At 39.0% G+C, this 27,845-nt stretch overlaps 1 protein-coding gene across 2 annotated transcripts in view; it reads left to right on the top strand.

The window, feature by feature from the left end:
• The window catches only part of LOC124054751 (FERM domain-containing protein 5-like), a 65,606-nt gene that overhangs the window by 33,447 nt on the left and 4,314 nt on the right, over positions 1 to 27,845 (top strand). Inside the window, exons 2-13 of one of the 2 annotated variants that reach the window (XM_046381139.1) lie at positions 13,945 to 14,049; positions 15,088 to 15,130; positions 15,302 to 15,380; positions 18,886 to 18,983; positions 20,199 to 20,322; positions 22,113 to 22,200; positions 22,439 to 22,527; positions 23,905 to 23,968; positions 24,332 to 24,423; positions 24,513 to 24,587; positions 24,744 to 24,812; positions 24,929 to 25,035. In XM_046381139.1, coding sequence (XP_046237095.1) covers positions 13,945 to 14,049; positions 15,088 to 15,130; positions 15,302 to 15,380; positions 18,886 to 18,983; positions 20,199 to 20,322; positions 22,113 to 22,200; positions 22,439 to 22,527; positions 23,905 to 23,968; positions 24,332 to 24,423; positions 24,513 to 24,587; positions 24,744 to 24,812; positions 24,929 to 25,035 — 1,033 coding nt within the window. Of the gene's footprint in view, positions 1 to 13,944; positions 14,050 to 14,829; positions 15,058 to 15,087; positions 15,131 to 15,301; positions 15,381 to 18,885; positions 18,984 to 20,198; positions 20,323 to 22,112; positions 22,201 to 22,438; positions 22,528 to 23,904; positions 23,969 to 24,331; positions 24,424 to 24,512; positions 24,588 to 24,743; positions 24,813 to 24,928; positions 25,036 to 27,845 lie in introns of those variants that run through there. The other variant, XM_046381223.1, reaches the window with a different exon arrangement.

The raw sequence follows: 27,845 nt of genomic DNA, 5'->3' as shown, positions 1-27,845 counted from the left end.
TCAGTGCAACAGGGAGGCTGTTTTACTGCTTCTCTGGTTCAGCTTCCCATTCACAAAACCATTCTGGCAGCATCCTGACTGTTATGACAGCACTCTGACGGCCACATTGTCCCCTAAGGAAATAAACCAATTCATCCAATTCACAAGTGTGCTCATGGTGCATTCTGGGGAGCATGAGGAAGGATAATGAAAAACCTTTTGTGTGGAGGATACAGTGTGGGGGATACATTGTCTCTCTATTGTCTGAGAGCCTATTAGTCTGTGTGTGCACATCTGGTATTTGATGAAAGATAACGATAACCCTTGTACGTGTGTTTGTGTTTGTGTGTGTGTGCGCGCGCACCTGCATGCATACATGTGCATGTGTGGTTGTAAGATATCTCAGCCAGGGAGCCACTGTGTCCTTCTGAATCCTTGTCTGGATGTGCAAGCACAGCAGATGCAGGGCGCCTCCTTCTATCATGCACCGTGATCAGTAACACGTTTGACCTGCTGTGTGCTCGGTCAGGGCAACAGTATCGGCTGTTAGCACTTTTTACAGAAAGAACCTCTGTCTGTGGTATCAGAACTCAAAGCCTTTTGTTACAGGCCTGCCTATGGCACTGTGTACAGTGTGCACCCAGTAATAATATATGAGGTTTTTCAAAAATGTGAAGCTGTGTGTTGTGCTCGGTGCATTCTTTCTGTTCTACATGCCACGTTTAATTTGTAGAAAGGTTTTTCTTTGGAATGGTGTATTACGTGATTGTTCTCTCATTAACTCATCTAACTATAATCTCTTGTATGACTTGTATCACACACCTTTTCATGGCGAGTCTGATGTTTGCTCTGTGAGAAATAACATCTGTGCATTAGCAGTTGATGTCCTCAATGGACTGCCACTATAAAGCCTTGAAAACTGAGTAGTTGTTAGGCAAACTGGCCTCTGGGTATTTACTGCAGTTAGCCTCTTACTTAAACCACTGGTTCGATTCCCAGCTCTGGCTGCATGTCAAAATGTCCTTGGGCAAAATACTGAACCTCAAATTGCTCCCGATTGCTGGGGTCCTCTGGATAGGGAGCACTGCATTGCTCCCGATGAGCAGGTCGGCACCTTGAATTACCATCAGTTCATTCATCAGTAAATATAAACGGGGCATGTGTTGTAAAGTGAGTAGTAGACCAGGTTGAGGATGAGTGAGAAAAAGTGCTATATAAATGCAAAGCAAACTGTCACATTGCATGAATGAAAGAAAACATTTTGCATTTGACTCATTTATGGAATTCTTTGACCTTTGATCCACAAACACATGAATAAGTCACTTCTACTTTAGAAAGCGGCTTGTGTTTTCACAACCTTAACGTAACAAGTGTCACAGAAAATGCCCTACTAGATGCAAATCAAGTAGACATCTGAATACAGACGAACTCAACACTCCTCACATCTGAGAAGGCAAGCAGCTGCTGCTGGATGTCACTTATTCATAATATTTTAGAAAAAAAGCACTGTGACTGATGTAATTCACTGTGGCACTTGTGATGTGTCTTCAAGAACATTTCTCAAAATCCTTTTTATGCCAGTGTATGAAATATATAAATATATAAAGGTAAACATATAAAGGTCTGATAATGTGAGAAGCATTGTCCTATACAGTGGCTGTGTGTTTTTTCTTGATTTTCTTATTTCTTCATAGTAGCTACAGTTTATTAATGACTTCTAGGAGAACTGCTTGACATTTGTTGTCTGAAAAGCTGTTATTCTCTCTGGTGAAATATCTCTCACAGGTCGATTAAAATTGATTTGAAACGTGTTTGAAGGTTTAGCATAATAAAAATCAGATGTTTTCTGCATTGTAATGATTCTGGCGAGTTTCTTTATTTGTTTTTTGTGTGTGTGTGTGTGTGTGTGGTTTTTTTGGTCTCTCCCGCTTTCTTTGCCTCTGTGTCTTGCTCCCTCCTCTCTGACCAGCCAAACTGTTGCCATTCATAATAATACAACAGTATAATTTCACAGCCAGACCTTCACCCTCCTCAATGTCTTTAGTCATGGGATCAGGTCAGAAAGTGAGAGGAATGTCCTGCTGTTAGTTACCCGTCAAATTCACTAAAATGTTTTTAGCTACAGCATGGCTCCAAGGAGGTCAATATTGGTCTCTCAGCTGGTTCATCACTTTGGTCCAAACCTAAACATCTAAGCAGCCATCAGATAGATTGCAGTTAATTTTCGCACAAAGATTCATAGTCCTGCCAACTTTGGTGATCCCCTGACTTTTCTTCTAGCACCACCAAGAGGTTAACTGGTTTTGAGTGAAACGTCGTCACAAGCCTTGGATGGATTGCCATTGAATTTGGGACAGATAATAATGTCCATGATGTCAGCATGTAACAAAGTACCACAGTGCCTCGTCTTGTAGACTCTTAGTGTTTTTAACTTACAGAAAAGTTTTATTAATCACACAGCAATCACCACATTAAAACAATGGATGATTGATAATGGAACAACACATTTTAATGACACTGAATCCATCTGGATGGAAGATTGCTTTTCAAACAGTGTTATTCCAAAGGTTTTAATATTCATTTTGACAATGAGGACATTGTTTAAAGTTTTTTCTCTTTTAACATTTGTTACAGTTACTTTGCTGATTTATCACCCACCCTTCTACCCAATGTTTGCCAAAATTCAATGAGACAGGAAAATGGTACGTAGGATAACCCAGACTCCTCTGTTTCCCAGCAACTGGACAGAGCGTAAGCACTCTCAGGTCAACTCTGCATTCATACCACCAATGATGATGGTACTTAATAATAAACTCATTACTTTAACAAATGTATAAAACTACAACAAACAGGAACATATCCAAAGCTGCGGCAGAGTTCACATCAGTTTCCTGAGCTGTGAACACTTCTTGTTTAATATTTGTCACAATCACAGAGGCTTCTGCAGGACCCTATTTATCAGCATTATGCGTGCAACACAATATCATAGTGTCAATGTTACTGAACTGAAGATGATTGATGGATTATTTTTGTTAGCCTGATTTTTATTCGAGTGTGAGCCCTTAGCATGCTCTGCTGTAATGTCATTTCCATTGGAGCCTCTCTTAATAGACACCAGATGGTACAGGTATGAAGGAGTGTGTTTGCAGCCCCTTAACACAGTTGGTTAAAAAAAAAGTAAAATATTGTATTACCGTATTTTAAATTAAGTTTGGTCAAATATGTATATGCAGGAATCACTGAATTTGGTTTATAATTGCAGTTATATGTCTAAATTAGTCGGACTGTAAGGTCTCATGCAGAAAACCTCACATGAGAACATTTCCTTTCTATTTGCAGAAAGTCCCTTGTGATGAGCGGAAATGTTCCAGATTTTTGGCACAGTTGTGTAGTGGATTTAATTTAGTGTCTCCTCATTTATTAAAAGACTCATTTCAGAAAGACAGTAATAGTTTAGTGTGAGAAAAATTACAAGTAAGTATACTGACTAATATCTTGAGGCCAGTATCATTTCTTTTTCTTTATGGAGCTGAAAGTGGCATTACTGTTGAGCTGTCACATGAAATGATGCTGTGCATATTCAATACACCAGAACAAGATTTTGACAGTGTTTCTGTCCTTGATGGTCTGACTGTCAGCTTTGCAAGATACACATCTTTTACATATTTGCATAATTTCTTTAAAATTCAGTTTAACACAATCTCATCATTTCAGCACCTCCAACGCCCACGTGATGTACATTAATGCTACTATCACAGCGAATGGGGACATGTCACACTCGTCAGTAAAGACGATGCAGCACAAAATGACATCAGAGCAAAGCTTCTTCTAGGCAATAGGATGGACTCCATTAGAGGAAAGGAAACAAGGTCGGCCTAAATCAACTTTCTGTTGAACTGTCACAGCTGAGTTAAAATATATGAATATGAATATATGGGTGAGGTACAGCATGCAGGATAAGATATGTCTCCACGTGGGCAGATTGTCAATGCGTTATGTGTCATTAGGGTCAAAGAGGACAAAGTGAAAAACCCTCTGTGTAGATTTCTCTCTGATTCATGTATTTGTAGATTACCTACTGCATTATTTTTCAGAATACTGCTGCAAGAGTTCTCACTCGGACCAGGAGAGTGGATCACCTTAGTTCAGTTCTCAGGTCTTTGCACCCGCTTCCTGTTCGTCAAAGCACTGATTTTAAAATATTGCGAATGGTTTATGAGGCACTGAATGGTTTAGGGCCAGAATATGGGACAGAATGCATTTCTGATCTGCTGATCCTTTGTGAGTCATCTAAAGTCCTGAAATGGTTTGCAACAGGTTGTTCCCAGAATCAAAACAAAACATGGAGAAGCAGTCTTCAGTTTTTATGCTGCTCATATTTGGAACAAACTCCCAGAAAACTTGAAATGTGCCTCTTTCAAAACAGAGCTTAAGACTTTTCTGTTTACCACTGCCTTTCATTAGATTGAGTTTGAGACTGTTTATTTATTTACTGTCCTGCATTGTGCTGTAATTAAACTGAAATGTTTATCTTTTTCGTTTACCTGTTTTATTTTGCCAGACACAACAGCAGCGTTTACCTCTCTCCACAGAGAGCAATGATTCAGCTGCACCCGCACTTGACTTTTGATTTTTTGATTTTTTGGTTTTGTTTTGGTTTTGTTTTATTTTTAACATTTCGTGATCACAGTTTATTGATGTAGTAAAGAAAGACACTTGCTATCTCCTGATTGTTCATTTGTAATTACTTGCTCAAAATAGGTAGTCCACAACATATTTTTCTACATTTTGGTCCTATTCAAAACCTCCTCCTCCAATGTCATGTGATGAATAAAAATGAAAACTAGAAGGAAGGACAGAGAGAACGGGTGCTCGATGGTTTACCTTCTTTTCAAGCCATGCAAATCCCTGCCATTTTCTGGGCAAAAAAGCCTGAGAGACTGCTCAAATGAGACAACAAGAGACTTTGTGATCATCATTGCGTTGTTGGTTTCTCGTTTCCTTTATTATTTGTTCACCTTTCTTTTAATATTCAATTATAATCACTTTCCTTTTCCACAAAGCATTTTATTGCCTTCTCTTTTCTCTTCTCTTCTGTCCTCTCCAAAAACATTTGTTTCCAGTTCGTTAAGGCAGTGGTGAGTACAGTTGCCCCTATGACTTTTATGGGTTTCCTGCTCTCAGGGCCCCATTTCCACTGTCACGTGTCTGTAATGGAGCCCCTGGGAGCTTGAGTCCCTATCTCAACGAGAAAGGATTTACACAAGTGAGCACTGATTGGGAACTTGGCCCAAGCATCACTGAATCCAAGGCAATAAGATGGCAGCCTGCTGACGGAGAACATCTTTTTAAGAGGGTCGTTGTCTTTCTCTCATGCAGCTAAGGGGGGTTTTAGGGACATGTAAGTGAACATAAAAAGGCTGTAGTACAGTTTTATTGCAAATTTACAAAGAAGTATAAAGATGTTTATAAAGAACTGTTATCTGAGATTCTGTCTTTGGGTACAATTTTGGCAAAAATGAAATCCATGGTACAGACTGATACCACTGTGCATTGTGGCTGTTGTTGGGGGATTGTGTGTTTCAGGACAAACTAAACACTCATTGACATGCTTTGCTTGGGGTATTTATGAGTATCATTATTGTCTTACAATAGAGGAAGTGTAGAGTTTCATTTTATCTGTGTGGATGTGTTAAGTTTTACAGACATGAATTTAGTCAAGCAAATTTGTAAGAACAGAGAGGAAGTCTGATCAAAGAAAATCCCAACATCCCAAGCAAATAAAGGAGCACAAATTTTCAGAAAGTTAGAAAACAGTAAGTTTTAAAGTAAAGGTATGACACACACAACACAGATATTTGCTTTCTTGCAGAAAGTTAGACAAAAGGATGGACATCCCTCTTGTGCCTGAGTTCTACATGGAGTTTAAAGCCTGAAGCAAAGGCAAGCCAACCTGGCTATGTCCAAGGTTCTAAGATATGTCTACTAATGTTTATGAAGCTCACTGATCAATGCTTTGTAGTTACTTTGTTTAATCCATGCAAGAACGAAAATGTAAAATGTGAAGTGGTATGTGCGGGATTATTCTGTGGCAAGGGGCAGTGACTTCCTGCAGTATAGTAACAGGAAGTACTTCCTCAAAAAAACAGAACTTTTAAATTCTACATTTTCATTTGTATATGGATTAAACAAACAAATAGGTGATAGCTGATAGGTGAATTAATTCATGAGCTTAGAGGTAGGGATATTTGGCATTTTGTTGGCTGATTAGGGCATATTTTTGCATTTCAAGTAGACCTGACTGGCATGCGAACAGGTCAGGCAGGTTAGGGGATTCAAATAACACTTAGTTTTGCATCAATCTGTGCATGCAAATGAAGAATATTTTACAGTTTTAGGGAATTACATGACTCTTCAACTCAGTTTTAGGGTCTTACCTTTGGGTTCATGGGACAGTGAGATGCATTCCTGGTCTGTTAGTCGGACAGAACAAAAAGATTGCCTATATGTAAATTAGTCAGATATTTAGCTACTGTAAGCATTTTTCTTACCTTTGCATAGTCCCAAAATAGCTGTTTCCTGTCTCTATTCTTTAAGCCAAGTTAGCCAGCTGCTATCTGTAGCTTGTACGAGAGCAGTATCGATCGTCTCTCAATGAAAAAGCTAAAAAGTATAATATTCCAAAATGTTGAACCCTTAAATTCCAAGCAGTGCCTCAGAGGCTCTTTCAGCTGAAAACATTACACATACACATACACATACGTTTGATTGGCAGAATCACAAACTGTCATGCTTAGTTATTGCCTGAAATTTAAGAGAAAACGGCATTTAATTAATGTAGAGTTGGCAGCTTATTCTGCTGATGTGCATAGTTTATTTTAGCTCTTCTATGTGAGAGAGACCCATTTAAGTCTACTTTAGCCTGCTGTGCATATCACCATGTTATTTAAATTCATGATGCCACTGCTACATTGAGAAATTGCTGATACCTGTTGTTTATTACTCTGAAGTGCGCCAAAATGTGTACACAACATATCTGAATAACTACTCGACCTATGTAGAGATGGCATTGTAATATAAATGATTTATTGCTTCCATTAGGCCGTCAAGGAAGACATGATAAATGTGTGAATGTGAATCTTAATACTGTTTAGCTTCTGACTGACAGGAGCATCCACTACAGTCTTCTATTTCTGTGCCTGCTCTCCAGAGTATGGAAAATACACATTAACATATCATTAGATTACAGTAAGCCATTCACAGGCTTTGTTGCTCTCGGCCTTGAAGCAGCAACTTTAAGAACAGTGAAAATCAGCATAAAGATCATGCAGTGGGGTACTGAAATATGGTAACTATTGAGTTGAGCCCAAAGAAGTGAATGTTGTGTAAGACAACTGAAAACCATCCTATATACATATATATATATATATATATACATATCACAGCAGTAACATATATTATCAGATGCTACCATAACAACAGTAACCTTTCAGGACCATTCACTCAGTTGTTGCAGTTTACATCCCCTAGCTTAAAGTGACACCATCATTTATTGATGTGGTGTATCCCAAGCTGATATGGAACCCCTCTCAATAATTAATCTGACGTAAGGCTCGGCCAGGCTGAGGGAGCGCCGTGCTGCTGCTCATGCTACACTAAGGACCACAGTGATCACTTGGCCCCAGTCTGGGTTATTTCCATCTCTCCGTTTATCACTTTTATTACAGCTGTGATGAAACACTGCGCGTGCCTCCATAAAGCACTTACAGGCCTCTGCTTGTTTAATACATTCCTCTCCCACTGACAGGTCTGTACTAATCTCATTTACCCGTGAGTCACTGAGGGTAATATCACAGCTGCCCAGTTACCCTACCTCCCACCCCCACACCCCACACCCCACACTGTTGCCACTCTGATCACTAACAACACATTTCTCATGAAGAACATACATACATGAACTGCTGGCACAAGCATAACAACTACTTGTACTACTAGCAGTTAACTTTGCTACTGCTACTGACACAACTGTTTACTACAATCCAACTTCTTAGCCACATATTTCAACTCCTTCTGTGGGATACTGTGGGATAATAAGGCATCCCAGTCTCTTCTGTGTGGCAGCCTGATCAGCCTGACGGTTGAACCACGTCAACTGGCTTTCTTTCAGTGTGAAGGTACAGAAGTGTTACTCTGAGCTCATTTCTGATTTACGAGCTTCTCACCTTGTCATTAAGGGTAAGCTCTAAACACCCCGCAAATTAAGGTTATTTTGGCTTCTTGTATCCAGAATTTTATTGTTTCAGTCACTATCTAAAGTTCATGACAGAAGGTGAGAGTTGATATGTAATCTGACTCATGCACCAAGAGCCTGGCACACGTAACTGGAACAATTTGCTCATTTGTCTCACACTTTGTCACACCCTCACAAACATGACCCTCATGGCCTTTCGATGGTGAGATGTGAGGTGCCTCATTCTGTTTAAAACCACTGACAAGTGAGGTCAATAAAATAAATCATATCTAATATATCATAAATTATGCTAACTGCTGTTTGTGCACTATGATAATGAGGATGATGTTGCTTCAAGTAGGACTGGATCAATAGGCAGAAATGCTTACCTTCTGACAACAAAAACCAACCGCTGTAGCATTTTATATTTTCAGCTATAAGTCTTTCAGTCTTTCAGCTATTTGACCACAATAGGAAAGTATGATCTTACTCATGATACAGCTGAGGAAGCCCTACTCAGTGTGAGTTTCAACAGCATTTGATGAATGGGGTTTAATTACTCTGGGAAGTTGGTTTGTGCTGCTGAGTTTGATTAATGGAAACAACTTTTTTCAAAACTACTGTAAATGTGGTATGGGACAAGTTTCACAGATCTTAATGTTACATGAGGGCCATCTGCATGATTGTAATAAAAAAAATATATTTCAGACAGGCGGTTTAATAGGGACATCATGAAAACCCATTCGTCATTATGAGGACTTCAGCAGATTAAGAGAGATCTATATCCCCATCTTTGACTTTGAGAGAAACATGAACACAGTCTCATTGGTATATCACATGCAGAAAATAAGCAGATTTCCATGTCCATTCAGCTTGTTTTTACTGAAGTCTGTTAAAGACTGTATGTCAGTTCAGCCTAATTCCAAATGAACCCATTGGAAAACAGGCTGTCATTAAGCTCCTTAATAGGTCCAATTCTGTACAACGTGATGTGATGATATGACAGTATTCAATGTTTAAGCCATGCTTTGTTTACTCTGTGATGTAGCAGTGCTGATTAAACTCCACTCAGTAAATTTGTTTCAAAAAAGCCCAGTTATTACGACCTCATCGCAGTGCTTGGCTGTTTCACATGAAATGTCGAGGTTAATGCATGTGACACCTTCTGTATGATGGATTGGCCATTTACATTCATGAGAGGTCATAGTTTACAGATCTGAAAACCATGAATAGGGCCGGTGTGGCTGCGGGTTTTTGCTCCAACCAACCAAGAGCACACAGTTTGACCAATCAACTGTCTGAAGACTGAGATCAGTTGATTAAATGAGTCAAGTCTGGTGTGCTGCTGCTTGGTTGGAAAGAAAACCTGCAGCCACACCGGCCCTTTGTGGAACAGTTTGCCCAGGTCTGCTCTACACGATAGGGTACATCCTAAAGAATTTATTTACATTCTACTTTCCATATGTTGAATATTAAACAAAAATAAAACCTACTGCAAACCCCATTGGCTGAGTTCTAAAGTATATAGCCATTTGTCTCAGTAGCAGGACTTTTTAATTTCCTGGTTTCCTGATGTTTTTTGCAATAAAAGGGTTTTAATCTGAAAATAGCATGAATCTAACTGTTCCCCCCACAGCAATAAAACCTAAGGGAGTGAAAACTGTGAGAGGATCAGTTTTCCCACACTGAAATCACATGTCCACAAACCACATAAAAGAAGTGTAGTTTATCTACTCACAAACAATAAAACAGTGCTTTAACTGGCAACATATAGTATTTCCTCTTTGTAGCCACCAGTGTATTGCAGCTTGGCTCTGGGTTGAAATCTCATAAGGATGTTGAAGAACACTTAACTTCAGATCGATAATGTTTCTGCCTCTGAGCCTGCCTTTGTGTCCCAGTGGAGCCCTGGTCAGCGCACAGAAGTTCAGTATGCCTCATCTATATGCAACACAACACCACATATACATTAAGTGTTTGGTCAGCTGCCTTTGGGCAATAGAGACTCTGCCGCTCTATTCTACCGCTGTTTAATCGAGCCAGACACTGAGTGTGGAACAAAGTTAGAGTGTGCTTCGATCTCATCGTTACAAACTGCATCAGTGTGCAGAGTCAGGTAAATTACCAGGAACAATAGGATTACTTGCACTCATTTTAATGCACAATCGAGGAATTGAGATCAGTAGCTCTTTATTAAGTAGCACCATTTAAAATCTGTTGTAACATCTGATGAAGCCATTGTAGCAACTGTCTGCTTATGTTAGCTGATGCTATAAAAAGCACAGCTTGTTTTTGTGAGGATTTTTTTTTTTTAGGAAATCTTCATGAATGGTTTTTGCTAATACATTTCATTCCTTCTCATTTATTTGCTGTCGTGTTGGACTGAAATAAAGTGTGTCGCATCTCTGTTTCTTTCGTAACCACTAACTTGGACGTGGATCATGAGCAATTTCTGTCTCTCTCTCTCTCTCACACACACAGACACACACCCAGACATTTAGGCATGGCATATACAAGCACACACTCACAGAAACAAACAGGAAGTAATAACATGATTAATTTGGAAGGCTTTTTTGGGCATCGCTGTAGTTTACACTACAGTGCACAGCAGATGGAGGGAGTGGGAGGTACAGGATCTGAAAAAGCTGTGGATCTAGAGGTTTCACAGGTGTACCAAAGACATTTATTATAGAGCAAGAAGGATGAGGCTCCTTGTATGCACGTGTGAGATTGCACATGGACGTGTCTGCTTCTATTTTTGCTGCTGGGCTATTCAGCAGGCCTGTCTTGGTGAGTCAGGGTGTATGTGGTGACAATGACATACAGACACACTGACAGAGGAGATGGAGAGCCAGCCTGCTGCATGCTGGGAAAGGTCTGGCAAGTGCATAGCTTGACAAAAGTGGACGTGATAGGTTTAGGTTTGGTTTGTGCTTTGGTGTGGTTTAAAGCCTTTTTGTAAAAAACACTAGAAATTTATTATTAATGATGTGCATCTCCTGACTTAACTTGTGTATATAACTCTTTAAAGCTTTGATAATTAATGTAATAGTACCCTTAAGGTCCTTTGGCAGTTTGTCATTACAGACTTATGTTGTGAAAACAAGCATGTTTAGAATCTACCTAGGTTTAATTTTAATCACATCTTGAATTTAAATATTTTATTCAGTGTGTCTGTCCTGTATTCTAGTGCTGGCACAATAACATACAGATGTGTGATGTTGTCAACAGGATTGAAACAAGATGTGCTCAGACAGAACACAAAATGAATTTTTGCTTGATTGCATACAAAGTAAATTTACCACCAAGAATTTACCAAGACTCATACGCTCAGACTCATGCAAATGTTGAAAGTTTTTCAACATTCAGCAGTTGCTTGTATCCTTGAACTTTATGCTTTCCTCTACGGTGGTTAGAGAGAAAAAGGAGGACATGATTGGTTTGTCCATTGCTAGCTGTAGCTTACAGAAGAGGTCCGCTTGGTACATTGCTTTGGGCAAATAAACAATCAGTGTGCCAAGTGTACATTATAGTCAACTAGTACATAACTAGTGTGTGTGTGTGTGTGCATCTTTAAGTAATATTGACTAGAAAGGCAAGTCTGGTTCAGGATTGAGAGTAATTATTCTAGATTATTCATTTGAGAACACTTGATCAGTTGTTGTTCATGCACACTGGTGACAACCAGTCTGGTTAAGAGTAAGGAGTGAAAGTTTACCACTTTTCAGTTAGTTAATTTTGAAATAAGCACCCCTTCACAACATGGCTCTTTTGTCATGAACGATAACAAGTGCAGTATGGCTATGACCATAGCGCAGGTCATCTCGGTGTGCCCTGGAAATGCTAAGCCAATGTTAAGCCACATGCTACCTCGGAGGTGTTTGTTCTGCCATTTGATCTGATACTGAGTGAAACAGAAGTTTGAACGGGCTTCATCACAGACATTCTCACATTGTCTTAAATAATGCCTCTCAAGGGGGATCAGAGGCTATCTGAAAACGTTTCATACATTGAACAATCCTTCTGTGTAACTATTCTCCTACTATCCTCCCTTTTTAATTGCTGTAGAATACTGTATTGGCATAGACTGATCCATCCTGTGTTTTCTCTATTTGGTTTTGTCTTTCTCTTCTCTTTTTCCCCTTCTCCTCTCATATATCTGCCTCTGACTTCTCTGACTCTGCAGTTTTATGTCACTTATGTATGCAGTGTCTCTTCTAAAGGTCACTGTACGATATTTATGTCCTGTGTATGTCCAGAATTCAGTGCGCAACTTTGCTGTGTTTTAAGTAAAAATTCCACTTTTTGGGAAATATACTTATGTGCTTTTGTGCTGACAGACGAGAATAACAATCCCATTCACATATTTCTATTAAATATAAAGCTACAGACAGTTAGACTGGAAACAGTGGGACATGGTGACAATGGCTCCCACCCAAGAAATAGTCCAAGGATTAAATACACAAGATATGTTAATTTGGGAGCATTAGCAATGCTTTTAGATGGATTTTGTTACCTTTCAACACAGGCAGGCTAACTGTTTCCTGTCTTTGTGCGAGACTCTCAGCCAGAAAGCAAATAAGCATATTTCCCAAAATGCTGAACTAACTTCCAGTTATTTTTCATGACTGAGAAGCTAACTTGAAGGGTGTCATCTTAACCATCTTTACCAGTGCCTACAATGATAGGCTGTTATTTGCTGGAACTTCATTATCAAGGAAGCTATTTCTTTATTGTGCATCCTTAAAGGAAAACATGTCTCACATCTGAACACCATGTTTTGTAGCCTCTTTAACACAGTTCTGACTTAGGTGAGTTTGACTCATAGTCAACAACCTGGTTCTGTGCCTCCTCCTTTTAATATACGTTAGTGGCTGAGCTGAGAGTTGAATTTTGCTGGCTATGCAGTCGTAATCTAAGCAGCAGTTACTGGCTCATGTTTAATTATGCATTCAATCCCAGCCTTGTGTTTCCTTGTCCTTTATTGTTGTAAATGAATGATTTGTTGAAGCAGATTCAGCTTTATGCAAGGGCAGGCCTGTTTTCTGCCCTACTCACTGCCACACCTTATCAAGACAACATACCATAGGCTACATTTGAATTTAATTAGCTGAACAACTTGATAGATAAAAAAGATACAAAAAAAAGAAGATACAAAAAATATTCATATATTTGGAAGGGTTACATTTTTGTCCAGCATTGCATGACAAGGACTTCATCTCTTTTTCAGCCTGCCTTTCCTTTTCCTACACCCTCTCTGAGTGTATATTCAGGTCTGTTTCTGCAACAGAAATTTCTCAAAGCTTTCACAGGTGACTGCTGCCTCAATATGAATATTTGATAGCCCTCATATATCTCCCTTGAGGGTAGTGAAATATTAAAACATTTTCTGGTGGCCGTTTGGACTCAAAGGCTCTAAAAAATGGAGTTCCTGATGAGAGGGAAAAAATATGACACTATCAGTATGTTTAAAATGCCTTTATTTTATAATGTGCAATGTCGTTTCCTTTCTGTGCCTGGGCCGAGTGTAGACGTCTAAGTGTTCCCATATATACCAACCATTGATCTGCTGGGGGTTCATTAACTGTGCCTGTGAATATGCAAATATTGAGATGGAGAGGATGAGTCTGTGGAGTACTGTGAAATGAAGTTGCAATTTTGCCTCTTTCCTCCTCTTTAATGACCCTAAATAGCGTGTTGGTTAAATAAATATTTTCATATCATTTCTCTTCTAGCGGGATGCCAAGGGCCAGTACTTGTTTGACCTCATCTGCCACCATCTCAACCTGCTGGAGAAAGACTATTTTGGCATTAGATATGTTGACCCAGACAAACAGAGGGTAAGTATTAATGTAGAATTTTCTTTAATAATAAATTCAACTAGATTTCAGTTGAATTTAATTCAGTTAAATCCAGGGCTGTCCCTGTGACTCATGATTTGGTCTCTTGTTCTTCTTTCTGTCATCTCTCTGTGTTTATTAGAATCAGTTTAGTTAGGATAAGAAGCAATCTGTTGCCACTTGCTCTGTACCTTTGCTGTATTGTCAGTCTTTACCATCTCTACACTTTTACACTCAACACTTTTTTTAGAGTCTGTACATCACCAGGTAGAGCAGTTGTCGATTAAGTCCCCCAGGCAGTGACTGATACTTTTACAAATGTTGTTAATCTATTTTTTCTGCTTCATAAATATTCCAGAGAGGTAGGTTGGCCTGCGGGTCAATTATGCAAGCTGGCAAAAGGCCAGCCCCTTTGATTAATATGAATATCAATTACAGAAATTAATACAGTCCTTGATGAATTTGCAGGGCTTCGAGTAAGTATTTGTTAACTGTGCACTTTTAAACTGTTAGTGAGATCACAAATGCTTTCAAGACTTGAAAATGTTATCCACTTTCCAGATTGTTCTCTTCATCTTCTCCTGATCTAGTTGAATTTTATCAACCGGCTGAGAGACATTTTAAGACAATGTGAATACAGGTGTTGCTAAAAAAAATGCTAATAATTAAAGTCAACATACTGTAGTATCACTGTGTTTTTACAGCTACTCTATTGTGAGCATGATGCCCCATTGTTCTCAGCGTGTCATCATCTCACTGATTAGAATCAGTTGTGTCTTGTTATGTTTAACACCGACAGAAAACAGCTCTATCCTGATTATCTTCCAAACAGCTTTCTTTCATCTCCTCTCTGTATAGTGAGTTGGAGAGGGTCAAAACAAACGGAAAGAAAGGAGATGGGAGTAATTCTACTGTGGCTTCCAACTATAGATTACAAGTAATTATACTTTGCTGCGGAGCAATCAGACCCCGGACCGGCTGTTTAGTGGCAACGCATCCAAAGTGCAGGTATTTACTTGTCTTTCTCTTCCTTTTCAGCATTGGCTGGAGTTTACAAAGTCAATTGCCAAACAAATGAAGTGTAAGTATTTCTTTTAACATCCTTGATTAGTGGGTTAAATCCAATGTCCATATTTTTCCAGAATAATTATGGGTTAAATATATAATGTAAAAAAGACAAAGCAAAAGAAAAAAATCACCCTAATCATGCAGTCGTGCAGGTAGAGTTTCAATATTTGTGTTTCTTTCCCAGCCCAGCCTCCATTCACAATGTGTTTGCGTGTCAAGTTTTACCCACCTGACCCTGCTGCCCTAAAAGAGGAAATCACCAGGTAAGACAGCGTGTTGAGCCGCAGGTGGGGACTGTGGGGTTGAGGGATTGATGCAAGTGAAATTCAGTCTGACAATCATTGCCTCTCATGGCTCTTTCTCTCCCCGCTGACGACGTTTTAAAAGCGAGCTGTCGGACGATTGTAGGCCTCTGCAGTGATTTGTTTAGCATTTCCATTTGGGTTAAACTAATAATTGGATACTGTATAAGCAAAGCATATGAATGGCAGTAGGGTTGAGAAATGCTTTAAAAGAGTGCTCCACCGGTTTAGACAGCTTTTAAAATCAGTGCAGCAGAACAAGAAATGGGAATGAGCGATATTGCTGAAAGATCTATCATGATAAAATTATTCATTTCAATCTATCAGTAAATATTGATGCATTGTAATGAATTATTATGAATAACAACCAGGGAAAAAGGTTGAATTTGACCACTTTACACTGAATTTAACACTTTAATTTTATGATTGGAAAGTTTTATTGTTGAAATTTAGAGGCCTCGCAGACTTGCTGTGTCTGTCTTCACTGTGCTTTTCTAATTAACCGATTAATTAACCGATGTTATTAGCACAACAGCTAGAACCAAGAAACTGTCTGTGGATGATTATGAAATGAATGAAATAAATGTCATTGCTAACGTTCAGTTTGAAAGTGAAGTGGCTTTCACTATAATTTGTTCCCAAATGCAAAACAAAATCCACGCTGGCAAGTTACTCTCGCACAGCCACATCTCCACACATTACCCACAGTGCAGTTTGACCAACATGATGCAGCCAATTATTTGAGGCTATTTTCTTGTGGAGGCACAAAAGGCTTGATACAACTTTTTTCACATATGTAGCAGTACTCCCTACAACCTGTAAACATATGCCTTAATTAAAGGAGTTGGCCTTTACAGGGTATTACGTGGTATCATTGTACATTGATTGAAGTTCAGTTCAAGTTTTATATTTATTTGTGAGCACTGATTACACATAGATCGCAACCGGTGGCAGAGTCACAGGTACAAATAAGACTTGCAAGTTTCAGACAAATTTTGAGGACAAAAAGGGCTTTTGTACACCAATACAGGGGTCACAGTGTTTTGCTTGGTGAAAATTTTTTAAATTAATGGAAGAGAAAACTGTCTCATTCTGCAAATCAGAGCTCACATGATGCAAATTTAGCAAATAGGATAACAATATTCTCTGAGGGGCTGAGTGAGCACGCCGTTTTCTGAATCAGACAAGTAATAACATCCAAATATTTTTACCAATCTTTCCACAGACAACCAGAACATCCTTAGAGATTTTTCTGATATTGTTTTTCTATCTTATTGCAGCTCTGGTTATTCATTTAAGCTTACAAGTGGTGTATTTGACCTCTCACTGGTGGTATCAAAAATTATGTGGAAAAGGTGATGTCTATTTTAAAACAGAATTCAGCACAGGCAACCTGTTAATAAGCTTCCTATACTCAACAAGGGACAATTACATCACACTTCTCTATATTTTGAAAGTCATAACCACAAAAATTGCTGATGTGGAGCAGACCAAAAAAGCATAAAAATCCTCCACAGCACTTGGAGACTGATTTCACTGAACCACTGGGAATGTCTCTGTCTTTTGGCTTTCTATTAACTTCCTTGTCTCATAAAATCTGATCAAAAATATTCTCATATTTCACTGTCATTATTTTGTGCCCCTCCTGCTAGCTTTTCAGATAACTGAAAAATGGAGACGAGCACTGCAGCTTAGTGGAGGCTTTAAAGAATAATGTTTGATTTTGTCTTAGAACTTAGAGTCCTTTCGGTAGGCCTGCACACATGTAGCCTTTCTTACTTTACTGAAAAAATGGGAAATTAGAAAATACTTTTATGATAGTTTTTCATGATAAAGTTAAGAGTAAAAGAAATCTATTAACATTCATTGAGGACACATGAAGACAAGTCACAGGTCTACAGTATCCCAGAGCGCACATGTGAGCCTGTGTGCAGGAGGATTTGAGTTTTCCCTATGAGCTGCAGTGTCATAAAGCTCCTCACCGCCACAGTGCTGTGTCTGGCATCTTTGACAGCTGAACAAACTGCAGTGAGAAGTGAGCCAGAGAGCTACAGAGCGCAAAGATCCCTATAAATCACATCCTCCGACTGGTTGCCACACAGTGAAATCTCTTATTGGCAATCCAGCTCTTCTTGATAGAGCAGAGTGCTGGCAAAGGAGAGTGTCTCCATCTGTTCTGACTGGAAACTTACACACATACATAGTAGATGAGCAAAAACATTGAAGGTAGCAACATTGCATAGATTTATGTTGGTGATGAAACAAATTTAAGGAACTGACCAGAAGGATCCATATTTGTCCCAGTGCACCTCCGCACACTGTCGGTGAAACTTCACACTTCGCTTCACTGAGAATTTCCCATAAATGAACAGAGTGTGTATAATTAATACTACGTACAAAATATCATCAGGTGATGACTTGAGCATTCTGTAATGTAAAAATCTCAGCTCAGTACTGCTATACTATTTATTGCTTTGCTGCTTGGAGAGGAGCCAACTCACAGGTGTTTGAAATGAATGCTGGGTGGGAAAATTGACATATGAGTAGTCTCTAGATATTGTGGACAAGAACAGGAGATTGAGTGGCTCCCACTGGACTTTGGTGCGAGCCAGCAATCATGTTTTAAATTATTGTCAATTCTCAAAATGATTATCCTTTAGTCAAGTTCTGCCTCGAGGGTAGGCTACATGTCTAATGTTCCAATAGATAACATTGGATTGCCAATTCTGCAGTCCTTCATTGCTTTTTTTATATTGTAATTATAGATTAATTATAAATGGGTTGTGAAATAAGCTTAGATTTGAATTGTCACTAGCTGCTTTTTTTTTTTTTTTTGCATTTCACTGTGTGACCCACATGCATATTGTCTGAAGCAGAATAGTCAACACGGGGAAGCTGTCTCATGAGCCATTGTGATGATTTTGTCATCATATTTTTCCCATATTTTTCAATCAATCAGCTGGTTAGTCCACCAGTCTACAGTAATATTCATGGTTCCCAGAGGATGAACCAACTGACTTTGGTTATTTATTTATTTTTTTATTTTTAGAAGAAGAAGAATCGGCTTTATTGACAACATATGTATTTTTACATACACACACTGAATTTTTCCTCTACATTTAACCCATCCTTGCTCAAGGGCTGGCTTGCTCAAGGGCTGGCTAATGTACCCGCTGATGTGCCCTTGAGCAAGGCACTTAACCCCACGATTTGCTCCCCTGGCGCCTGACAGTGGCAACCCACTCCTCCTGTGTGTTTCACTGCATGTAATTTGCTGAGTGTTGCATGTGTGTTCAACCAAGGATGAGTTAAATGCAGAAGAAACATTCAGTGCGTATATAAAATATACTTCCAGTAAAGCTGGTTCCCTTGACTTCCACCATGCGTGTTGCCATGAACACGAATGTTGATACTGATCCAATTTAAATAATGACCCGAATCAGTTTCTCTGTGTTCCACTCCACAGATATCTCGTCTTCCTGCAGGTTAAGAGGGATCTCTACCATGGTCGACTCCTGTGCAAGACATCAGATGCTGCTCTGCTGGCTGCCTACATATTACAAGGTATGATAAAGGAAGGAGAGAGCTACCGGTATGTCCACCACATACGTGTGTGTAATAGCCGTAATGTTTGTGACTTTCTGCACACTCTGTATGACTTCCATATGACCATGGCTTGTTCATAAACACTTGCCAGCTGTGTTCCGTGTGTAAATATATATATATATATATATATATATATATATATATATATATATATATGTATATGTGTGGCATATGCGTACTTCACTGTGTGAGTGTGTGCTAATGTGCACAGGCTCGTATTGCTCTTATTTTGTTTGTTGGGGGAACTTTGAACTGAATTTGTTGTTTTTATCTTGAATTGAAATTCAAATTTTAATAACCATAAGCCCCTTAAATAGCCCTTTTTAAACAATCATTACTTTAAAATTTAATGGATTTCATTGAACAGTCTATGCCTTTTCTTTTGAGTTAATTTGACAGTTTTGTAGAAAAAAAAAAAAAAGCTGATCATTTTGGAAGATGCCAGGTTTCTATTTGACAGTGTTAGGCTCATCGACATGCAGAGAGATGAGATGCATTGGGATGCACACACCATACCAGCCAGCTTTCCTGCCAACTTCTTCTCAACCAGTCCCTGAATGTAAATGTTACTGGATGTGCGTTTGTGGCCCTAAACACCACCAGACAGTGTACTGGAGCAACTTGTGTTGGATCCCGGCTTGCTCGTTCCAAATCCTACTGTTATATATATATATATATATACACATCTGTTTATTCATGGAATAAAATAATTTGATGTAAACTTTAGCATTGGCTAACTGTAGGAAGTAAAGTGTTATGGATCAGTGGCCACCTGAGTCTTCCCTTTTACGTAAAATAAATAAATAAATAAATAAATAAATCTTCATTTGTTGTCTCATTGGCAGAAAATATTAATCCACAATGTCTTACACATATAAACTGGGATGTTATTGGCCGTCAACATCGATGGCTGCCTGAGCAATACCCCCCCAGAGAGCAGGCAAGTCTCCATATAGCTCCTCCACTGTCTGCAACCTGATGTCTGTATTTAGTACACTATAGGATGTTTAAACTGGTTACAGCGATGCAGAGAGCTGGCAGGTGTTTATAACATCTACATCTATGGTGTTTGATAAGGAAATTTAATTTTCAATTACATAAGCAAAATAAAATGTTATCATCAAATATATAAGTCTACCGTGCCTTTGTTGTGTCTTTTCTTCCATTTTCCAGCTGAAATCGGTGACTATGACCCTGGGAAACACCCAGAAGGCTACAGCTCCAAGTTCCAGTTCTTCCCCAAGCACTCAGAGAAGTTGGAGCGGCGGATTGCTGAGATTCACAAGACTGAGCTGATGTAAGGTGACACCTGTCCATGCCCCCATGTACCTGTGTACTCTATCACTTCCTTAGGAGCCACAGTGCAGATGTCTGATAAGCACATATAACTGTTGGTCCTACACCTCGATATATTACCTAATGTATTATGGTGGTTGAAGGGGAAAATGTATTATAATATATATATGTATATATGTGTATATATATATATGTGTATATATATATATATATATATATATATATATATATATATATATATATATATATATATATATATATATACACAGATGGAATTATTTGTAAAGCCCACCAACACTAGCTTAATTTGATATTTTTGATTCTGTCTGACCAAAAGAGGATATCTGACATTCACATTGCAGAACACATCTGCAAGTAAACAATCTGAAAAGATATGCAGAGCTATAGGTTTGAAATTCCATAGCTAATTAATATGCTGAGCTTTCACTTCTGTTGACTTGGTTCTTGTGTGGTTTTGCTTTGATACAGTATTTTTTTAACAGGCCTTACCTTCAGGCCTTTCTCTATAGACTCTCTGATATGTACGGAAATGTTCTCCCTGTAAGTTTTCAGGAAATGACCATCAATTAACCCTGTTTGTTAGTAAAATCTATGTATTTCAGTGATTTGGACTGCTGTTTATCTTCTTCTTTTGCATGCATGCACTGTCACACACACACACACACACACACACACACACACACACACACACAGTAGATACAACACCTCAGATGGACACATTGTGGCTAGAGACTTGATCCTACACTGCCCTCTATCGCTCATTTCCACCTTTTGATTAATTCTATTCATACACCAGTCTCAGTAAGTATTCATGAAACAGAAGACTGATGTTTAATCTTATCTTTCCTTTGGTCAGTCTGCAGTCTCTGAATACAGCAGCTGTAAGATGATTAGTCACTGCCTTAGTCTTTGACCGGAGACAAATAGAATCAGCCAGGTCTCTGAAAAATCAGTCAACTTTAGCTTTCTTTCAGTACAGTGACCATATTTGATTATCACCTGCTCAGTAAATTAAACTAAAAAGATTTTTAGTCATAATAATAATAATAATAATGCATGGTGAGTTTTTTTAGGTTTCCTAAATCAGCAGCACTCCAGGGTGCACTTCTGCTGTTGACAGTGGGTAATGGGAGACATTATAGAGATACTCAACCAATTCGAAAAAGAAATTAAATGATGAAAGTAATGATGAACTGATAAACTGTTGAACTCGACCTCTGAAGGTAATGAATAAACACTTTCCTCATTTTCTCCGACAAAACTAAACATTTGACAGTTCAATCATATTGTAATACTGTAACATCCTCTATTAAACCCACTTTCATATGATTAATACTTAAATAGAATCCTGTGGTAGTATTGATGAAGGGGTACTTGAAATCATCTGACACGGCTGTGGCTGTACATCTTACAAAAATAGTTGGTGAACCACTGCCCTAAATGAGTACAGATGCAGAGTGGATGGTCCATGGCTTCACACAGAAAACATAAAACTTTTCAAGGGCTACTCATTATCATCTCTGTGAGTTTTATCTTATTGGCAAAACCATGACAGTACTGCAATATTGCAATAAATACTCTGAACACTAATCAACAAGCCATATGCTTTTTTTTGTCTCTTTTCCCACCAAAACATCATGAGTTTCAGCTTACTTATCAAAAATGAGCCCAAGCTTTCAATCAAGTGATAACATCCTCTGTGTTGATAGATGGTCATGACAGAAACCAGTTAAAGGACTTATTTTTATTCATTTATTTATTTATTTTCAGAGGTCAGAGTCCTGAAACATCAGAGCTCAACTTCCTCCAGAAAGCTCAGATGCTGGAGACTTATGGAGTGGACCCTCATCCATGCAAGGTGGTCTTGACTACTCAGATTTTTTCTGTGTATATGAGTTGTATTTTTTTTTTTATGAGTTTGTGTTTAATATGCAATTCGAGTCACTTTGTTCTTTTTGGAATAAATATGAGATGAACTATAAAGTAAACCATAAAATGACCTGGTACTGCTGCCTTGAAGATACAGTGTAATGTCATGGTAATTTAAAAGTCTGGTTCTACAATAAGAAAAAAACATGGGATTGTGTGCCTGTCAGGATGTGTCTGGAAACCCAGCTTTTCTGGCTTTTACTCCTTTTGGATTCACTGTGCTGCAAGGAAACAGGAGGGTCCATTTCCTCAAATGGTGAGTACAGATGAACAGCTAAAACTGGAAGTGGTGCTAGATAATAACCATGTTTAGATTAAAGGCCACAGCATGTGTGTTTGCCCACAGTAGTGAGCAAGACTTCATAGCTGTTTGCATTAAAAAGGTAAATACGAAAAGCACCATCTGGAAGGAACTAAGAAGGCAGGAATAAATTTAAGTTTTTATGTCGACATACAATAAAAGTCATCCAGTATAATTTAACTACACTCTATCCTTAAATAACAGAAATGCTTGAGGTGCAAGCAAAGACAAAAGAAAACCAAAAATTTCTCTGAAGAGCTTGCATGGCAAAACTATTACACTGTTTGTCTGATTGTCTTCTAAATTCTTAATACCACAGAGTTCAAATGTAAAAATGCAACACACCCTACTAGGTATTAGAGTACGGTAGTTCCAATGGGAAAACTTAGATATTTGGATAGTGTGTGCATACAGTTTACATTATGTAAAATGATCATGACTCAGTGGAAACTACTTGAGTGCAATGAATTTGTCTTTAGAAAATACAATTTGACCTAAAGATTGTGACTGAGCCACGTGGTTCAGGAGCCAAAAAATCCAAACAAAATGAAGCTTTTGCATCTTTGGCTCCAGTCTGTCAGGAGCAGCACTGTGGGCTTATGTGCAGAATCCTTACAGCAGGTCCTGGCATGTTGCCATACCTGTCTGTTAGTTAAGAAACAGCTTTAAGACCATTAAGAAAATGTCCAGATCGCTGGACATCTGGACACTACTCATTCAGTTATGATAACATAAACACTTATACTATACATTTACTGTTAATCTACCAAGAGTTCGCTTTTTGCTCAGTGAGCAACTTTTCATTGACATGACCGGTTGCCTTTTTGGACTACCAGCATTGTTGTATGTGTTTGCTGTAGGAAGGAAGGACTTGGAGGAAGGACTACATTCATCTGCAAATTTAGTAAAATATGAGTTAAAGGAGTCCACAATAAATAAAACATAACCACTGATCCATACAAGAGGATTTTAATAACCTTTTCAAACAAGGACATCTGAGTCAACCAGCTGTGAAGCTGGCCAGAGCTGCTTGGAGTTGGGCTTTTGTAGAAATCTGTTGTCTTGTACTGGAATCAATGTGTCTAGACTTTTCAACAGAAAAATGAAATACATTTGCCTCATTAATTTGCCTGTGGCCACAATTAATATTTTACCACCTTTATTCGTTTCTGTCACTCCATCCTGCCTTCCTGCCTTCATCTCTCTCTTTGTTCTGTTTATTTGCTGTTTCTTCTGGCTTTGCTTTTTCACCTTGTCTTCATTTCCATTTGTCACCATTTTCCCCTCTGTCTGCCTGTCCTTTGTTCATCTGTCTTTGTGTCTCAAACTCAGGGAGGAGGTGACCAAACTCAAGTTTGAAGCAAAGACATTCCATATATATGCAAATCAGAAGGAGGTATGTGTATGCATTATTAAAACGCTGCCTTTTCTAGACAATGGAGCTCAGCAAGTTAAATGAGTGCGGCCTTGTTTTATGCACAGAGACACTACCACCAGGAAGTCAGTGTAATATGTCTTTAATAGTGAAGTAAATGGGAAATTACTGGGCAAAAATGTGTATTGGTTGTGGCTTTTAGCAAGCAGAAGAGCAAAGTAAAGCCGCTCTCTGAGAATCGGTTAGTATGTGTGGACTGATCCGTCCTAATATCCTGTAGCCCAGAGTGCAGTAAATCCTAGAGCAAATTTTCTCATGACATGATGAAAATGCCTTGGCAATCATATCATGTATGTATGAATTACTGTATGGGATTTGTTACAGGATAAGAAAATCATACTGACATACTTTGCACCTACACCTGAGGCCTGTAAGCATCTGTGGAAGTGTGGAGTCGAAAATCAGGCCTTCTACAAGTGAGTCACAAGACCTGAAACACAAAATGTCAGAAAGGACATTGTGACATTTATGTTCTTTGATGTTTCCTCTTTCCTTTTACTCATAGGCTGGAGAAGTCGAGTCAAGTCCGCACTGTGTCCAGCAGTAATCTCTTCTTCAAGGGTAGTCGCTTTAGATACAGGTATCTGTAATACTTTATATGCACACATTAGTACACACAAGTACATATTTACATATGCAGGACAGCCTTGGCTAAAACTTGCTATAGTTTCTTTTAGTGTTCATGTTTTGTATAAATCACATATTAACAGATTTTCTTGTTTGTTTGTTTTCTCAGTGGAAAAGTTGCTAAAGAGGTAATGGAACAAAGTGCAAAAATTAAGAGAGACCCCCCCGAGATACACAGGTCAGGATTCTCATGAAATTGTTCCATTAAATGGCCTGAAAGGCAGGCTAATGATGATTTATGCATTTTAAGTATTGGTCACATGGACACACGCGTGTGTGTGTGTCTTTGTCCAGGGCTGGCATGGTACCAAGTAGGAGCTGTCCATCCATCACCCATGGCCCTCGTTTGACCAGTGTGCCCAGGACCCGACGGAGAGCTGTGCACATTTCCATCATGGAGGGTAAAACACAAACTCAAAAGAACAGAGAAATACTGGAAAAGAATAACATATGGGCTGAGGGAGTGAGCATGAGGCCACCTTTCTCATTATGAAGCAGGTGTTCACTCAGTAAACCTGCTTGTCTTTTAGTCCAGTCTCTGAGTGATGTGGCCTGCTTTTAGCCAACTACTTAAACGCATTACCTTTAGCTAAATGTTTAGACTTCTCAGCTCACCTGCTAACTGGTTTTCATGCACTCCCAAGCACAGCACCTAGTGTTGTGTGTCAAATCTTTATTTAAATTTGTCGGAGAGTTACTCCAGAATCCTTTCACATATAACTTGGGAACTGAGAATCACTTTCTTAGTCCATGTGACTTGTGTGATATACACACACCTTTAATACACTCACACATACCCTGTTTAGACAAAATAGCATCTCTATGTCATACTCTCTTCACTTTGTGATGTCTTATTCTCCCTTGGATGTGCGCTTTCTGAAACGCACACACACACATTCAACAAGCACCCATCAGCCAGTGACTGTGGGCATTATTTTGACATGAGAAAGTCATCCTGTCAGTTTATAAAGGGCACTTACTGTCCCCTCTTTCCTCCAACAGGCTATTAACCTTTTACCAATGCTGCTGCTGCGAGTATGTTTGCTCTCAGTTGACCAGCCTGGCTTAAACTAAACAAACTTATTGTGTAGTCTGTTCCCAAATGAAAAAAGGTCTTTGTCAAACAGGCCTCCCTGCTTGTCAAAGACTTGGAGAGCAGGCTCTGACATTACACCCCTCTGTTGCAGCACTAAAACAAACCCCCTGTGTTTTGTCCTGTTGCTCTGTCTGTGTCGGTATGTCCATTGGTAATAATATCTCAGCCTGAAAATAGCTCCTGCTGTCAGGGGCCATGCCTTGTGTGTCACAGCTGACAGCAGGGAAGGACGAGGTGAACTGTGGCATAAGTGGACCACATTCCTCAGCTCGTGTTTTTCAATCTCTGTCTTTCCATTTATCTACCACTGTCAGCCTGCCTGCCTCCCAGCATGTGGGGAACCACTGTGGAGAAGGAGGGAGGGCTGCTTAGTTAGCCAGCAGCAGTCGGAGACAAAGCCAGACAGCAGGAAGATAGAGAGAGGAGAGGCGGTGTCAGAGAAGTCAGAGATAAAGAGAAAGAGTGGTGGAATACAGTCAGGGTTACACAGGTGATTTTTGTTCTCTGTTGAACTATGGTGAAGTGTCTGATCCGGATCAAGACGAAGGTGAACGTTCACTTGCGCATGATTAACCATTGCTATCGAGATGTGAAGGTACGTGTGCTATCTTTGGGACCCCGGCTCTTGGGCAAGGCTCTGGGGGTCCTACCGCTGTTCCCCGCCCTCCCCGGGGGCTCTTCTACCTCAGCCCCTGGTTCTGGGTTGGAACAGAGTTCCAGGACACCTTCCAGGCTAGCTGTCCCACCCCAGCTTCATGGCTGCAACCCACCAATAAATCATGCAGGTAAAACCGGGGCTGGCTTTGTCACGCAGGACTTCTAGAGTGCAGTTGTTGCCACATTTGAACATAGTAGCTCTGAAAATTTTCAAGTTGAATGACTCTCTCTTGAAGAACAGTTTTGGAACAATTAGCTGAATATTTCACAGTGGTGTTTCTCTGATGCCAATTATCTAACAATATATTATAGTTGAATGCAGTGGATATCAACATGTAGAAGAGTGCATTGTCATTGGCCAGCTTCCAGAGAAGAGGGGGATCAAGCTGTGTAATGGCACTTAGAGGATGTTGTTCTTATGTTTCATTAAGCTTGGAGTTGCCACTTGTACGTATTTCATATAAAAATGACAGGAAGGAAAAGAACAGTTTCTTATGACAAGCTGGCCAATAAAAACAACTCCCTACTTTTCTTCTGGAGCCATCTGAGTACTTAACATTGGCACAGTGTCCACCAGAGGACCATGTACTTGAATGTTCTGGAAACCCAGGAAGCCAAGCTCACAATCAAAGAGACTGACCATAATTTTGCCTAAACCTATATTTATTTAAGTGTTTAAAAACAGGGGCAGGTTCTATATAGTCGCGCATTTGCAGCAATGATTCGTGCTAAGCTCTTTTTTTTTAAGTTTTTTTTTTAAGTTTACAGAACTGAAAGCAACAAAAAATACGGAATCAGAAAACCATGATGGTGTTTTTATGTGCCCGGAAAGAAATTATTTCTAATTTCTGATAAATAATTAGAAAACTTTTGGGATTGTTTTCATCTGTTAAATAGTATTAATACAGTCCTCCTTCTATCATGTTTGATGTCACTGTAAAAACATTAAAAATGTTTGATTTATTTCAAATTTACTATTTTAGACTGTGAGTAATGTATAATTTTATGTCAATGACATGACAGGGTTTCACCATAGGTAAATTTGACAGGCTTGTTCATTTCAAAGTGGAGCCGTTCTTTAATTTCACTTCTCATTCTACTACTTTTTATCTGTTGTGTTTTTGGGGTAATCAAATACTAAAAATACTACTATTTATATGTCATTGTGATAAGGCAAAAACACAGAGATGCCACAGTATTGTCTAGTACTCTAAGTTTCCAACATGTGACGGGGGGAGAGCTTGTTCATAATAATTTTTCCCAGTTTACTGCCTCACAAAAAAGTATAAGCTGCTGAGTGTGTTTGTTGAAGTGTTTTCTTTAAATACTCTTCCTCATATATTGTCACAATTCGTTTGTACTTCAGTTTTTACACTGAGAAAGAAAGGACAAGCCTTTTGCCCTTTAAGACAAAATGTAACATGTACCCTCTTGGAATCGCACATTTTTCATGAGTCT

The sequence above is a fragment of the Scatophagus argus genome, chromosome 1 (genome assembly GCF_020382885.2).
Source record: "Scatophagus argus isolate fScaArg1 chromosome 1, fScaArg1.pri, whole genome shotgun sequence".
NCBI classification, from domain to species: domain Eukaryota; kingdom Metazoa; phylum Chordata; class Actinopteri; family Scatophagidae; genus Scatophagus; species Scatophagus argus.
Note: the sequence above shows the minus strand (reverse complement) of the source record. Positions and strands in the feature narration are given on the sequence as shown.